The following is a 15,980-nucleotide window of genomic DNA, read 5'->3' on the forward strand; positions in this document are numbered from 1 at the left end:
TCAATGGGAGTCCCACAGAAGAGTTCAACATCACGAAAGGTGTAAGGCAAGGCCACCCTCTGTCGCCATTTCTCTTCATTATTGCTATCGAAGGCCTGAATGTGGTACTCAGTAATATCAATAGCGAGCATAGCGACCGCTATTGCGTTTTGCGAGGCGAGGCGTTCAAGGGTCGCTATGGGCTCAATAGCGACTTCATAGCGATGTTCTTGATTTTTTTTAATTATAAATACGATATCTATATGTTGAACACGACTCTTTGTATGGGAAACAACAAGACTTTTATTAAGACACTTAAGAAGACCTTACACTTTGTGAGACTACTACACACTTTGCTTTCTTTGAGGCTTTCTTGGATGGTTTGGAGCAAATGAGCTCCATACCTATTTATAGGCCTCTTAGGAAGGTTCTAGATACTAGTATACACTTACTACATACTAGATAACTCTAGAACTATCTAACATACTCTATATGCTTCCATATGTTTCTAGAATATTCTACCATGTTCTGGAGAGGTCTAGGTTGCTCCAGTGTCTTCTAGAATGATCCATATCCTTCCAGGGTCTTCCATGTCGTTCTAGAGTATTCTAGACTCTTCCGGTATATTCCAGAGTCTTCCATAGTCTTCCATAGTCTTCCATAATGTTCTAGAATCTTCTAGAGCATTCTAGAACAAGCTAAAGTCTTCTAAATAATATTTGTTTTATTGGGCTAGTGATGATCTTTAACACTCCCCCTCAACACTAGCCCTCATTCTTCGTACCATGTTAAGCTGACAGCGAAAACCTTCACATTTTCCAGTACTCAGCCCTTTGGTGAACAAGTCTGCTATTTGGTCATCGGTCTTGATCTGCCGCATCTCAATTTCTTCCATCAAGACTTTTTCTCTGATAAAGTGATAATGCACTTCCACATGCTTTGTTCTAGCATGAAATACTGGATTTTCTGCCAGCCGAATTGCAGATTGGTTGTCACAGTGAAGTGGTATTGCATAGTCAACTTTTTGATGTAAGTCCTCCATTAGGAGTACCAACTATGTACTTTCTTGAGCTGCTACAGCCGCTGCTTTGTACTCCGCTTCCGTGGTTGACAATGATACTGTTGGTTGTCTTTTACTACACCATGATATTGGTCCTGACCCAAGCTTGAACACATACCCAGTGGTTGATCTTCGGGTATCATGGTCTCCTGCATAGTCAGCATCACAATATCCAACCAACTTGCAGTCTTCTCCTCTTTTATACAAGAGACCATAGTCAATTGTACCTTTGACATATCTCAAGATCCGTCGGGCAGCATCCAAATGAGGTTTCTTCGGACTTTGCATGTATCGACTCATAACTCCAACTGCATAAGCAATGTCAGGCCGAGATAAAGTTAGGTAGATAAGACTACCTACTAGTTGTCGATACATCGTTCCATCGTCCAACTCTTTTCCTTCATGAGCACATATCTTGGCATTTGGCTCTATTGGTGTTGATATTGGCTTACACTCCAACATGCCAAACTTTTGAAGTATATCTCTTGTATACTTTTGTTGGCAGAGGAACAACCCTTCCTTTGTACGATCAACTTCTAACCCCAAGAAGTGTTTAAGTTCCCCCAGCTCTTTCATTTGGAATCGCACCGATAGATTTTCTCTTGTTTGATGGATTTCTCTTTCGTCATCCCCGGTGATGATCAAGTCATCCACATAAACCAACACAATTGCCAACTTCCCTTCTTTTTCTTTGATGAATAGGCTTGAGTCTGCATGTGCAACTAAATAACCACTTCGGGTAAGAAATTCAGCAATCTTACCATACCAGGCTCTTGGTGCTTGCTTCAATCTGTAAAGAGCTTTTCTCAGCTTGCACACATGAGTGGGATTAACTGCATCCTCAAATCCCTTTGGTTGGTTCATGTAGATCTCCCGATCTAATTCTCCATGCAAGAAAGCATTCTTCACATCCATCTGCCATAATTTCCAGTCTTTACTAGCTGCAAGAGCTAGCAGCACCCGTACAGTAGTTATCTTCGCCACTGGACTAAATGTTTCATCATAGTCCAATCCATATTGTTGTGAGAACCCTCGAGCCACCAGACGAGCCTTGTATCTCTCAATTGATCCATCTGGGCGACGCTTTATTTTATAAACCCACTTGCAGGAAATGGGTTTTAAATCTCTTGGTCTTGGTACTAGTTCCCAAGTTTGATTCTGCTCTAAGGCTGTAACTTCTTCTTCCATCGCCTTCTGCCAAGCTTTATTCTTAATTGCTTCTTCATATGTCTCCGGCTCTTTAACACCGTCTTCTAAAATGGCCGCATTAGCATACTTGGGATTAGGCTTTCGGATTCTTTCCGTCCTTCGAAGTTGTGGAGGCGGTGGCTCCCTTTCACCGGCATCACTTGTTTGAGTTACTTCTTGCTCAATGACATCAGTGTCGCTCGGATCTTCAGGTGTATCAACACTTGACCAAATATGTGCAGTTTGCTCCCCCATCTTTTGTTTTATAACTTCTTCAATATTTTCCGAGTCTGGTAGTACTTTCTTCTCTGAGGACCACCATGAAGATGCTTCATCGAACACCACATCTCTTGAAGTGTAGCATCTTCCACTTGTTGGATCACAACATCTCCAACCTTTTCTTTGATTGTCGTATCCAACAAATATACATCTGACTGCTTTCTTGTCAAACTTGCTACGTAAATGACTAGGCACAAATACGTAGCAAACGCAGCCAAATACTCGGAAGTAGCTAACAGTAGGTTTCATGTTCCATAGTGTCTCAAATGGTGAGATGAAACCTAACCTTGGTTGGGGAAGTTTATTGATCACATGGGCAGCAGTTTGCATTGCTTCAGCCCAAAATCTTCCTGGGACATTCTTCGCGTGTAGCATGCTTCGACAAATTTCTGCAAGGTGCCGATTCTTTCTCTCAGCTACACCATTTTGTTGAGGTGTGTTGGCACATGTGAATTGATGACGTATACCACATTCTTGCAGATAGCGATTAAATTCTTCCGAGGTGTATTCTCCTCCATTGTCTGAGCGTAGACACCGAATCTTCTTTCTCACTTCTCCCTCGACCGTTGTCTTGAATTCTAGAAACTTTGAGAATGTTTCGGACTTTTCTTTCATGAAGAAAACCCACACATATCTCGAATAATCATCAATGAACGTCACCATGTACCGCATCCCGCTAACTGATGTCTGCTTGACTGGACCGAACACATCTGAGTGAATTAACTCTAGTGGCTTCTTTGCTCTAAAATTTGACTCCTTGTATGGTAATTGATGAGCCTTACCATACTGACATCCAGCACAAACACCATCTGTTTTAACTTCAAGTTGAGGTAAGCCATTGAGCATGGATTTCTCCATTATTACCTTCAACTTGTGATAACCAACATGTCCTAGCCGTGCATGCCATAGATCTGCTGTCTCGTTCTTACGAGTCTTGTCTACATAGGCAGATTCTGCGGAGAGCACATAAACGGACTCCACTCTCCGTCCTTCCATCGTTGGCTTTTCTGATATTTTAAGATCTCGATAGACCTTCACATCTTGTGGGCCAAACAAGACGTAGTTTCCTGACGATGTTAGTTGCGATACCGACAACAAGTTCTTCTTCATACCTGGCACGTGATAGACATTATGTAGTGACACCATGTCAGATTTATTACCAGGCATGATTGTTGTTTTTCCAATCTGAGCAATTGGAAGTCGTGCATTGTTGGCTGTAAGTACCATGCGACTCCCTTTGTACTCCTTCACGTCTTGTAGTTTGTTCTGATCGCCAGTCATGTGATTGGAGCATCCTGAATCAATGATCCAGTCATTTTCATAGTCGATACTCTCTCCCATAATTGCCATGAGTGCCAACTCGTTTTCTTCTATGGCACATAATGCCTCAGCATCCCATTCATCCTCTATTTCCTTTTTGGAAGTTACAACATTGCTTTCCACAGACTTTTTCTTTGACCAACAATCCTTGGACATGTGGCCCCACTTTCCACAGTTGTTGTAGTTGCCTTCGAACCTCCTCCCCCGAGAACTCTTATTGTCGGTCTTTTGAGATCTCCATGGTTGTGAGGTTCCTGGTTGACTCTTCCCTTTGTCAGCATTTTTGTATCCTTCTTTAGAAGGTAGCTTGAAATTCCTCCGACTTTTATTTGTGTAGAGTGCTTCTTCTTCATTCTTCAGCGTGATGCCTCCCATTTGCTTAGCCATAGCTTCTTGGCTGGCCAGTAAATTCTCAAACTCTACTAGTGATGGTTGAACGGGCCATCCTTGTACAGCAGTAATGAAGCTTCTATATTCTGGCCTGAGTCCATGGATAATGATCCTTTTCATTCGAGCTTCTGCAATGACGGATTGCGAATCTAGTTCGGTAATCTCCCGACATATCGACTTGACCTTGTGGAAATATTGAGCAATCGTCATGTCACGTTGTGAGATTGATAATAGCTCGTTCTCCAAAAGTTGTAGTCTCGTATCATTCTTCTTTGAGAAAAGCATCACAAACGTGTCCCAAGCTTCTTTCGGGGTGTTCTCATCCCGAATATGCTCCAACATCTCTTCTTCGATTGTGGTCTTCAAGGCAAACATTGCTTTGCCTGCTTTGATTTTCCATTTGCGCAAAGCACCATTAACGTCTTCCTCTGGTGGCGTAGTTTCGCTTCCACCAACGACCTCCCATAGATCTTGTCCTTGTAAGTAGGACTTCATACATGTTTCCCACGTTTTGTAGTTGTTGTTGTTGAGTTTCTTGATTCCTCCGATGACTTGGAGATCACCCATCGTGTTGGCAGTACCTCGGTAATACCAAACAAGCTAGTTTTGATACTAAACTTGCAGAGTCACAAACTACTCACGATACAACGAGAATCACTCCTTCTCACTATCAAGAAACCTTGCTCTGATACCAGATTGTTGAACACGACTCTTTGTATGGGAAACAACAAGACTTTTATTAAGACACTTAAGAAGACCTTACACTTTGTGAGACTACTACACACTTTGCTTTCTTTGAGGCTTTCTTGGATGGTTTGGAGCAAATGAGCTCCATACCTATTTATAGGCCTCTTAGGAAGGTTCTAGATACTAGTATACACTTACTACATACTAGATAACTCTAGAACTATCTAACATACTCTATATGCTTCCATATGTTTCTAGAATATTCTACCATGTTCTGGAGAGGTCTAGGTTGCTCCAGTGTCTTCTAGAATGATCCATATCCTTCCAGGGTCTTCCATGTCGTTCTAGAGTATTCTAGACTCTTCCGGTATATTCCAGAGTCTTCCATAGTCTTCCATAGTCTTCCATAATGTTCTAGAATCTTCTAGAGCATTCTAGAACAAGCTAAAGTCTTCTAAATAATATTTGTTTTATTGGGCTAGTGATGATCTTTAACACTATAGACCTGTTTTAGGGTTTTTTTAGTTGACTAAGTCAAAGAAGGTTCATACGCTCTTCTCTCGACCTAACCTCCCTTCCGCTTCTTCAACTATTGTCAGCTCCTTCCCTTCTTCCTGCGATTTCTCTTGCAATCAAAGATTAGTAGTCTTTTTTGGTAGTATGCATGTTTTAGAACTTATTTGAGTTAATAGTCTTGGGGTTTTTAGCTTATTTATTAGTTATAATTGTGAATTAGGTGAAAGTAAAAAGTAGTATAAATTTTTTAATAGGTATTCTCTAAAAATGAAATAGTCGTTGCTATTTCATCGCTATCGCGACATAGCTTATAGGTAGGTTGTCGCTATGACCTTGGTATCGCCATCGATAACACCGGTGGTGCTGAAGGAAGCATGCGATCATGGCATCTTCAAAGGTGTGAATTTCCAGGGAAATGACCCATGTATATCGCATCTCTTTTATGCAGATGACGCGCTCTTCCTTGGTGAGTGGTCTAAGGCGAATATAAATGGCCTGGCTCGCATCCTTAGATGCTTCTATGCTTCTTCAGGGCTCAAAGTAAATTTCTGTAAATCTCGGGTTTTTGGCATTGCTGCTTCGCAGCAACAAGTGAATAGATGGGCACGTCTTCTTGGGTGTGACCTATCTTCCCTCCTATTCATATACTTAGAGGTGCCGGTGGGAGCTAACATGAAGTTAAAGAAACATTGGCGTCCAATCGTTGACAGATTTAATTCCAAGGTATCTAAATGGAAAACTAGAAACCTATCTTTTGGAGAGAGACTTACCCTTATCAAGTCGGTGTTGTCACATTTACCTTCATGTTATTTTTCACTTTTTGTTGCTCCAGGTGCAATCCTTAATGAACTAGAGAGGATTAGACATCGCTTCTTATGGGGTGGCTCGAAGGACTTGAGAAAGATTTGTTGGGTGGGCTGGGATAAGGTTGTTGCTGCAAAGGAAAAAAGATGGTTTAGATGTTGGCTCCATAAAAGCATTCAACATAGCCTTATTTTGTAAATTGTGGTGGCGGTTAAAAACTGAACCAAACTCATTCTGGGCCAAGGTGATTCATGTTATTCACGGGCTTGACAACAAACCAGACGACTTCCTCGCTAAGAGATCGAGACCAGACCAGGTGTTTTGGTGCTCCATTGCCAAGGTAAAACTCGACCTGGTCAAGCACAACATCCCTTTAAACATAGTCATTAGAAGGAGGGTTAGCCCAAGTGAGGCTTTTCTGTGTCTGATTTGGCTAATGGAGGGCGCTATATAGCATGAGGCAGACGATTGATAATTCCATATCTGTTACTCCCGTGGATCCTTTCCAGTAGACTAAAATCGTTCCCCTGAAAGTAACATGTTTTGCTTGGCGTGCAGAAGTAGATCGGATCCCCTCGACAATCAATCTGCTTCAAAGAGGAATTTTCAGCGTGGATAAGTATTGTAGCTACTGTGGAGTTATGGAGGAGACTACAGACCACTTATTGTGTGGGTGTCGTGCAGCATTTACTATAACGGATTTAGTGTTTAGATGGTATGGAATTCAACACTCAAACTTCTCGTATACTTCTGAAGTTCTGGAATTTGTGTACAACTAGGGAACTTGCCTAAACAGAAGGAGGATGCTAATCGGAATTTGCTATGGCATGCTTTGGTGTATATGGAGAGCTCGTAATGACAGGGTGTTCAACAACATAAAAACAAATCCTGAAAGAGTGGCGAATGTCATTAAATCCAGAGTGTATTTATGGTTTAAACATAGGAGAAGAAAAGGTGTATGTAATTGGTTTGATTGGACTGTTTGCCCTTTCTCTTGCATTTGAAAGGGCTATTTTGTTTCTTTTCTTTTCCACTCTTGTATTCTTTTGTTGGGTTGCTCCCTAGTGCCTTGTTAGGTGGCTCTCTCTTTTTAGTTTTATTTAATATAGATGACCGTTCCAAAAAAAAAAATGTTTTATGCATCTATGTTTTTTTGTCTGTGTATAATAATTTTTGAGACGAAGGGAGTATATATATATATATATATATATATATATATATATATATATATATATATATATATATATATATAATAAAATTAATTAAAAAATAAATTAATAAAGACTGTTTATGTTAAAAGACTTTCATTTTTGACAATATCCACATACTCCATTCCTTATCTTCATCCAAGACGACCCTAATCAACTAAATTCGTACACCTCATTACAATTTACAACCATCGTTACTCTCTTCGTTCCTCATTGATTTTCATAGCTCGCTGCCTGCTTTTCATTCCCTATGCCCCATATATCCACAGCCCTCCGTCTTCCTTCCACTTGCGTCAATTTCCTATCTATCTGAAATCGCTACCAAATCAAATCATTTGAGTCCATCCTTAAATTTTACAATTTAAAAGAGATTGGTGATTTTTCAATAATGAATTCATTGTTGCACACGGTTCTTTTAAGAAAAGATTAATGCGTATTAACTGTTTAATGAAATGCCTAGGTTTTTTGTTTTTTTTTTTTTTTGTTTTTTTTTTTTTTTAATTAAAGCCATAAGACTAATCGAAAACAACTAATATTTATAGGAAATAAGTACCTTAGCTTCCAAGCATGCTAGGAATGGAATGGTGAGTTCAAAATGTTCCAGGCCTTTTAAATCGCCTTCATATTTAAAATTTGTTCTCTGTATTTAAAATGTTCTCATCTTTGTGATGACAAATTTTATTTACAATGCCATTTGTCTGATGAAATTCCCCGATCAAAATTTGTACCATTAGCTTTGATAGCTCATAGTATAATCGGAATTATTAATATATTTTGTATATTTGTATGGCTTATCAGATAATTAGTGTTAGCTACCTGACTAAAATCTTTGGTCTCCCTGAGGTATTATGGAAAAGGATGACAAGACACTTTTCAAATATATTAATTATAACTTCTGTTCACCTGATGACAAGACACTTTCGCCTCAATGCCATAATTCCGTAGCTATTTTTGCAACGTTTGTTCCACATCAAATGTATTGGCTTTTTTTTTTTTTTTTTCTCGCCTTGTACTAAAATACGTACTTTACTGGTTTTGCCAAACTCTCAGCTATTTTTGCATTTAGGTCAATTGCAAATTGTTTTTAACTATTTTGCATAAACTGAGCACAAAACATTTGCCAGTGTTTGATTTTCATAGAAATAAGCCTTTACCATTTCTTCTTCAACCACATGTATAATGTACCTAAAGGATTTAAAGTCCCTTTATCATCTTACCTTTCTATAGGCAGATACTAAACAGCGCAAGCTAGAGTATAAGATTAGGTCATGGGAAAAAGTTTATGGTATGATTGGCCTGGGTTATTAGTTATTACAAGATACAGAAGATGTAATTGAATAAGTATAACTACAACATTCTTAAAATTGTCTCTCGTGTTGAGAACACATAAAATGAATAAGTAACACTCAAACCACATAAACTGAAAATAAAATCACAGCAAGCGAAAGCAGCAGAGTGCAGCATCGGTATTATAAATTTAAAGACATACAATAGTTAAACATTCTTGCTTTTATTTTTTCTTTTTTTCTTTTCAGTAATACAATACAGTGCTTTTATGTTAGTGTTAAAATTCTTATGAATTCTTCAACATGTAACTGAAAACTTCTTCATATATTTTGTAAAACTCTATACATATTCGTATTTGAGTTTATAGTTATTTGACATAAATTGTATAATATTTTTTTGTATTGTATACAATTAGGTTACCAATGTTATTTTGCTACTTTTTACATGTATTGACATTCCAAGTGATGGAAAAAGTGCTAATTTCACCTGAAAATAAAACTTATGAAAAGGCCCTGCAAAACTACAAGTGAAACTTTTGTAGCCAAATTTCTAGAAGGATTGCAATTTTCATTGACTTATTAGTTTATCTACTACATAATGATATAAGAAATCATATCCAGAGACCCGAGTATCATAACAAGTAGGCATTTAAATGCAGATATAAGAAAACATATCATTAGTATTTTTAACAATAAGGCATTTAATTGCACAAATATTATCATGGTGCATCATAGGAAACTACAAAAAATAAAGAACATTAGAAGCACACTGTATCAGGCCTTCATCAACAGATTTGAAACTTGGAGCATCGTTGGCCTTTCTAGTGGATTGGAGTTCAAACATGCTCTTGAGAGTCTAAGCACCAATGCAACTTGTTCCTCAACTTGTGAGGGAGGAGGTATCCGACTATCTCTCAGATTTGCTTGCACCAGATGATCATCAGATAATGTTGGTAAAGATGTTATGAGTTCTCCAGGATGCTTTCCCATGATCACTTCTAGTGCAACAACTCCAAAGCTATACACATCACATTTCTCTGTTGCCACCATCGTATAAGCAAGCTCTACATCCAAACAAAAATAAGATAAAAATAAAAACAGTTATATCAACCTCACATAATTGTAACATAGATACATTCATGTACATCATGAAACATAGGAAGATGTAGAACAACAATCACAAGATTACGTTACCTGGCGCGATATAACCATATGTTCCAGCAATTGTAGTCCAATTGGATGAGTCTAGCTTTAAAAGCTTGGATGTCCCAAAATCAGAAATATGTGCCTCATAATCAGAATCAAGAAGTATGTTGGCAATGGAAATGTCTCTATGAATTATAGGAGGTGAGCAGTCATGATGCATATAAGCCAAACCGTTAGTAATAGCCTTTATAATATTGATCCTTTTTAACCAATCCAATTCTTTTGCTAACACATCACTTTTTAAGATTGATCCAAGGCTGCCATTTTCAAGGTATTCATAAATCAAAATTGAGTGGCGAGTGTGTGAGCAATATCCATAGAGTTTCACTATGTTTCGATGCCTTATGTTCGTTAATGCTCGTATCTCATTATGGAATCCATTACGATCAACATTCTCAGATGATGAGTGAAGTTTCTTGATAGCTACCACATTGTTAGGCTTTAGCTCGGCTTTGTACACGGACCCATATCCTCCAACCCCAATACAATATGCTTCATCGAAATCATTTGTTGCTTTCAAGATATCAGCATACACTATTTTTCCATCAAAACCTGTAATGGAAAAATAATCAATACTTTCTTCTTCCAATGGTTTCTGTGGAGACTTTTTCTTTTGTTGTCGATAAGCAATGAGGCCATACGTGAATAAACCAAGTAAAACTACCCCCATAAGGGGGAGCAGAATTACGAGCATGAGCCTATAATGAAATGGATCGTTTTTCTTCTTCAAAATTTTACTTGCACAAAGTTGCAATCCTGTAACATTTCCACACAAACCTGGATTGCCTTGTACGGACGCATTCACAAAGTTGGGGCTTTGAGGAACTGCACCTGTTAGCTCATTGTAAGACAGGTCAATATGATCAATTCCACCAGGCAAATTTGTAAAAGCATTAGGAATGGAACCAGATAGCATATTATGGGAAAGATCTAATATCTTCAAATCTTGCAAACTTTGAACTTCAGATGGTATCTCTTCTGTGAGCAAATTCCGAGATAAATCAAATTCCGTAAGTTGAACTAATTTACTAATCTCGGATGGAATTTTTCCACTGAGCTTGTTATTACTAAGATTCAGGTAATGGATTTGTGCCCATTGACCAATACTTACCGGTATCGACCCATTCAATCTATTTGTGGATAGATCCAGTTCAAGGAGTTCACGGAATGATCCAAGCTCCAGAGGTATGGTGCCTGAAAGTTGGTTATTAGACAAGTACAAATACAACATACTTATCATCTTCCCAAATTCTTTAGGGATTTCGCCTACCAAGTTATTGAAAGAAAGATCAAGCCCTTGTAGTTGAGTTGAATTTGTAAACTCAGGTGGTATACTACCACTAAGTTTGTTGTGGCTCACAACAAGGATATTGAGAGACTTGAAATTCCCTAGTTCCATTGGAATGGGACCCGACAAATTGTTCCAATCAAGGTACAAAGATCGTAGATTGCTCATGTTTGCTAGTGACAAAGGAATAGAACCACTAAGTTGATTGTTGCTTAGTGCAAGTTCAGTGAGAGACTTCAAATTCCCAAGTTCAAAAGGAATGAGACCAGAAAAATTATTCTTTTGTAGGAACATACACTGTAGGTCACTAAGGTTTTCTAGCGAGGAAGGAATAGAACCACTAAGTAGATTTTCACTCACTTGAAAATTAGTGAGAGCCTTCAAATTCCCAAGTTCAATAGGAATCGGACCAGATAATTTATTCATATCGAGGAACAGAAAATGGAGGTTGCTTAGGTTTGCAATTGATGAAGGAATAGAACCACTAAGTGTATTGTTGCTTACCAGAAGCCTAGTGAGAGACTTCAATTTCCCAAGATCAATAGGAATGGGACCAGATAACTTATTATGAGCTAGGTTCAGACGATATAGGTTGCTCATATTTCCTACTGATGAAGGAATGGAACCAGAGAGCTGATTTTGGTACAAAGAAAGGACATTTAAAGATGTCAAAGCACCCAATGATGAAGGAATTGAGCTAGATAGATTGTTTGAGTATAAGTATAGGAACTCAAGTGAGATCATGCTTCCTATTTCAGGTGGGATTTCACCAGAAAACTGATTCTGTGAAAAATCAAGATAGATAAGTTTGGAGAGGAGTCGGATTTGTGGTGGGATAGGGCCAAAGAAGTTGTTTACCCTGAGATCAAAACGTGTAAGATTTTGTAGCAAAAAGAATGATATTTCTTGAAGCGTGCCTCTTAACCCAGAAGATGTGAGATTCAACTTCTGAATGCTCCCATCAGCATTGCAAACTACTCCAAACCAAGAAGTGCATGGGACTGATGCACTAGAATTCATAGGGAGAGGCATCCATGAAGAGAGCGAGGATTTGTTTGTGATTTCAAGGCTAACTTTCCATTTAAGAAGATTATTGGCTTCCTCCAAAGAAGCAGAAGCAAAATTTGGTATGGGCAAGAGTACTGTAATGATTAGTAGAGTTAGAGAGAAAAGTAAGAAGTTTGAAGAAGACATTATTTGCATTGCCATGTTGTGTTTTAAAAAATGATGGTATCCTGATTTATACATGAGCTGCCCTTTCATCTTGTATATTTCATTTCCTCTTATTCGGAAAAGTAATTTATGGCAATTTCATATTTTTCCACAAGAATGTCTTTTATGTAGAAGCTAATGTCATACATTTCCACAAAGGACTTATTACACTTTGAATTGTATTCCTCATGATAATCTAGCTATAAGAAGAAAAAGAAAAGAATGTTAGAAAAGAAATAAAAAATATTTGGTTACCAAAAAGATGTCAGTATATAATGTCAATGTTGGATTTAATAGTGTAATATATATATATATATATATATATATATATATATATATATATATATATATATATATATATTGAAAACGACAAATATATTAAAAACGAGCCACCGCCAAGCAAGTAACTAGCAGAGGAGCAGCAACAAAAAAACAGACGATAAATTTTAGTACAAGTTTCAGTTGATTTACTTCAGATTTACATTAGGTAAAACTGATACCAAAAGTTTATAGTTAGATGGATGTCATGTCCAAGTTGCGTTATTGAGTTCATGGAGATGGGGTCGGATCGATGTGGCCATTTGAGAATATCTAATGAATCGAATGATTCTCATGCATTCCTTGAACATGTGAACGCGATAACATTAAGATAAATATGAGGATAATAAATATAAAGAAAGTGATGTTGTTATTTTTCCTGGCATTTATTATTATTATTATTATTATTATTATTATTATTATTATTATTATTTTGTTTTCTCTATTGAATAGCGTCTAAAACATATCATACCTTGACTAAAACTAAAGCTACTTAAATAAAATGTTAGTAACAGAGAATTTCATATATGTCTCTCTTCAACTTCAAAATATCATATTTGTCCAGCTTAATTTCTGAATATCATATTTTCCCTTTATAAACCTTCAAAATATCATATTTGCTCAAATCTTTTTTTATAATGTTTTTAATATTTTATAATCATTTTTTATATCTGAGAATTGTTATAATAATTAAAAATTTTAACCATATTATCCTTACATTTATGATAATTGAATGTGAACTTCTAAATTGTTGGAATGTCGCCCTCTTGACAAACAAAAAATTCATCTTCAACCCTCTTAATGGAATGTATATTTTGATTGTTTAGTTTTTTTTGTTGTTGATTATTATCATGTTGTAGATGGAGGATGTTTTAAATATTACCATTGATATTTTGATGTTTAAAAAGTACATATACGATATTTTGATATTTAAGTAGGGCATATATGTTATTTTGATGTTTAAAAAGGACATATATGATATTTAGAAATTTTATGATGAGTAAATATGATATTTAGAATTAAGCTGGGTAATTGTGATATTTCAATGTTTAAGAAAGGCATATGTGAAGTTCTCCGTAACATTAAATAAAGAGATATAATCTCACAAAAAGCACCATATATTCTTAAAAGAGGTTTTTAACAAATAAGTTAAATCACTATATATATATATATATATATATATATATATATATATATATATATATATATATATATATATATATATATATATATATATATATATATATATATATATATATATATAGTGATTTAACTTGTTTGTTAAAAACCTCTTTTAAGAATATATATATATATATATATATATATATATATATATATATATATATATATATACATATATATATATATATATATATATATATATATATATATATATATATATACTAGCCGTATACCCGCGCAAAGCGGCGGCGAAAAATAGTTTCTCATTCGGCAATAAGTTCTATACAGAAACATGTTAGATTTCAAGTAACACAAAACATATGCATATTGTTATCAATCGGTTTTACGACAACAAATAAATGTAACCCTCGCAATACAAAAGAAACTAAATATTTTGGTGTTTAGTGTACGTTTATAGTCCTTCATTTTAGAAATTAGGGCACATCCAATTTATGCTTTTGGAATCCATTATACACACATTGTGTGCAGTTTGCAATGGTGCGAACGTCAACCGATTGAAATTTAAAGAAAAAAATTACAATTTTAGAATTTAAAAAAAAAAACAATTCCAAATTGTGTAAGAGAATTTGCATGTAGCATTTACGAGCTGTTTGGTCATTCAAGCATTGTTTATACATAAGGCATTGAAAGTTTGTAATGTTATCGCCTACTACTTTCAAAGTGTATTGCTTAAAAAAAATATATTGTAAGAAAATGAAAACAAGAAAACAAACAGGGAATACATAAGTGATAAGGAATCTCAATGAATTAGATCAGGTGAGTCATGACAGTCAAACAATGCAATAAGAAAATTAATATATATACCAGATCTCAATTGACATGTATAAGCATCAGGGTACATATATTCCAAAACTTTAGTTGACTATATATTAGCTTGAACATTCTCTATTGTATACCCTCCACCTCCATTACCTACAAATTGAGTAAAAAAGAAATGTTAGGCCTGACATTATTTGTGTATAAGCAAGTCTGTGAAGCAAAAAACTCATTCAATATTTTAAAAATCAAATTCAAATATAAACACATGTGTGCACTCCTCAATCAAACCCATTTCTGAAAGAGGGGGAGGGGTTGGGGGAATATTATCAGTTTTGAGAGAAATAGTAATGTCATTAATATCTTTTGCAACAAAACAACCTATTCTTCAAAATTTAAGACACACTAAGCCCATTAGACTCGACAACCTACATGTATAATTTATAAAAATGATTGTTTTACCCTATTCTCGGTTCATCTTATTATTCAATAAATATAATAGCCAAATTTAATTACATTCAGAACTTCTTGCTTCAGTGACCATCACAAGCTACAAGATATGAAGAAAAAAAAACTGAAGCTAAATCATAACAACTTACGTATATGATAAACTCGCCACCACCTGTGATAAACCTTGAGAGGCATAACCCACATGAGTAACAACAAAGCCAAAAAAAGCTTAAAACTGAACTCCCTTTACCGTGTTACCTCCGAAAAATATGGACGTGTCCTGATTCACCCAAGCTGTTGTTGCATGCTATTTTTCTTCAACATTATCTTCAAAACTAAGATTATTATTGCACAATAGCCATAAATGTTGAAGAAATGAGTCAAAAGCTATTAGTCCACTATACACTTTTGATGCCCAATATAGTATATAATATATCCCGTATCAAACATGAATGCGTAACAAATACTCTTTATTATTAAAGGAAAAAACAGACTATTTGTGATTATTTTTCTGAAATAGATGAAGCCGGAAAAAAACCTAAACTAATACCTGAATTTTTTACTAATAATGGCTTAAAGAATCATTTTAGGAACAATTTAGAACAAATACCTACATGATCATTATAGAATCCGATAGATTGTGGGAAATAAAAAAAAAATCATAGTTCAAGACTTTTGAACTCCTTTAGTCATCATATAATAAAATAGACACTAAAAAAAATTAGAAAATATGAAATCCAAAATATAAGAAAAAGAGATGCTACCAGTTAGGCTTGTGATGACTGGTCGAAGTTCCTCTCCCCATTGACTTAGACTGCTCCATGACTGAC

General features: G+C 36.0%; 2 protein-coding genes across 2 annotated transcripts; one reads left to right on the top strand and one right to left on the bottom strand.

The window, feature by feature from the left end:
* Window positions 1-5,746: 5,746 nt before the first annotated feature.
* Window positions 5,747-6,272, top strand: LOC145035575 (uncharacterized). Its single transcript, XM_078984102.1, has 2 exons — window positions 5,747-6,142; window positions 6,252-6,272. Exons 1-2 carry the CDS (start codon window positions 5,747-5,749, stop codon window positions 6,270-6,272), a joined length of 417 nt encoding a protein of 138 aa, XP_078840228.1.
* Window positions 6,273-9,349: 3,077 nt separating this feature from the next.
* On the bottom strand, window positions 9,350-12,457 carry LOC145036633 (uncharacterized). Its single transcript, XM_078985093.1, has 2 exons — window positions 9,912-12,457; window positions 9,350-9,781 (listed from the first exon to the last, which is right to left on the bottom strand). The coding sequence occupies exons 1-2, from the start codon at window positions 12,418-12,420 to the stop codon at window positions 9,492-9,494; spliced, it is 2,799 nt and encodes a 932-aa protein (XP_078841219.1). The 5' UTR covers window positions 12,421-12,457; the 3' UTR covers window positions 9,350-9,491.
* Between the last annotated feature and the right edge of the window lie 3,523 nt (window positions 12,458-15,980).

Source organism: Lactuca saligna, chromosome 3, assembly GCF_052625555.1.
Source record: "Lactuca saligna cultivar CGN05327 chromosome 3, ASM5262555v1, whole genome shotgun sequence".
Taxonomy (NCBI): domain Eukaryota; kingdom Viridiplantae; phylum Streptophyta; class Magnoliopsida; order Asterales; family Asteraceae; genus Lactuca; species Lactuca saligna.

What these genes read in the sequence shown, in the direction of transcription:
- LOC145035575 (XM_078984102.1), top strand. Translation starts at nt 5,747, where the DNA reads ATGACCTTGGTATCGCCATCGATAACACCGGTGGTGCTGAAGGAAGCA. An exon ending in TTGACAGATTTAATTCCAAG is followed by an intron (nt 6,143 to 6,251) that starts GTATCTAAATGG and finishes TTGTTGCTCCAG; the next exon opens with GTGCAATCCTTAATGAACTA.
- LOC145036633 (XM_078985093.1), bottom strand. Translation starts at nt 12,420, where the DNA reads ATGGCAATGCAAATAATGTCTTCTTCAAACTTCTTACTTTTCTCTCTA. An exon ending in ATATGGTTATATCGCGCCAG is followed by an intron (nt 9,782 to 9,911) that starts GTAACGTAATCT and finishes GTTTGGATGTAG; the next exon opens with AGCTTGCTTATACGATGGTG.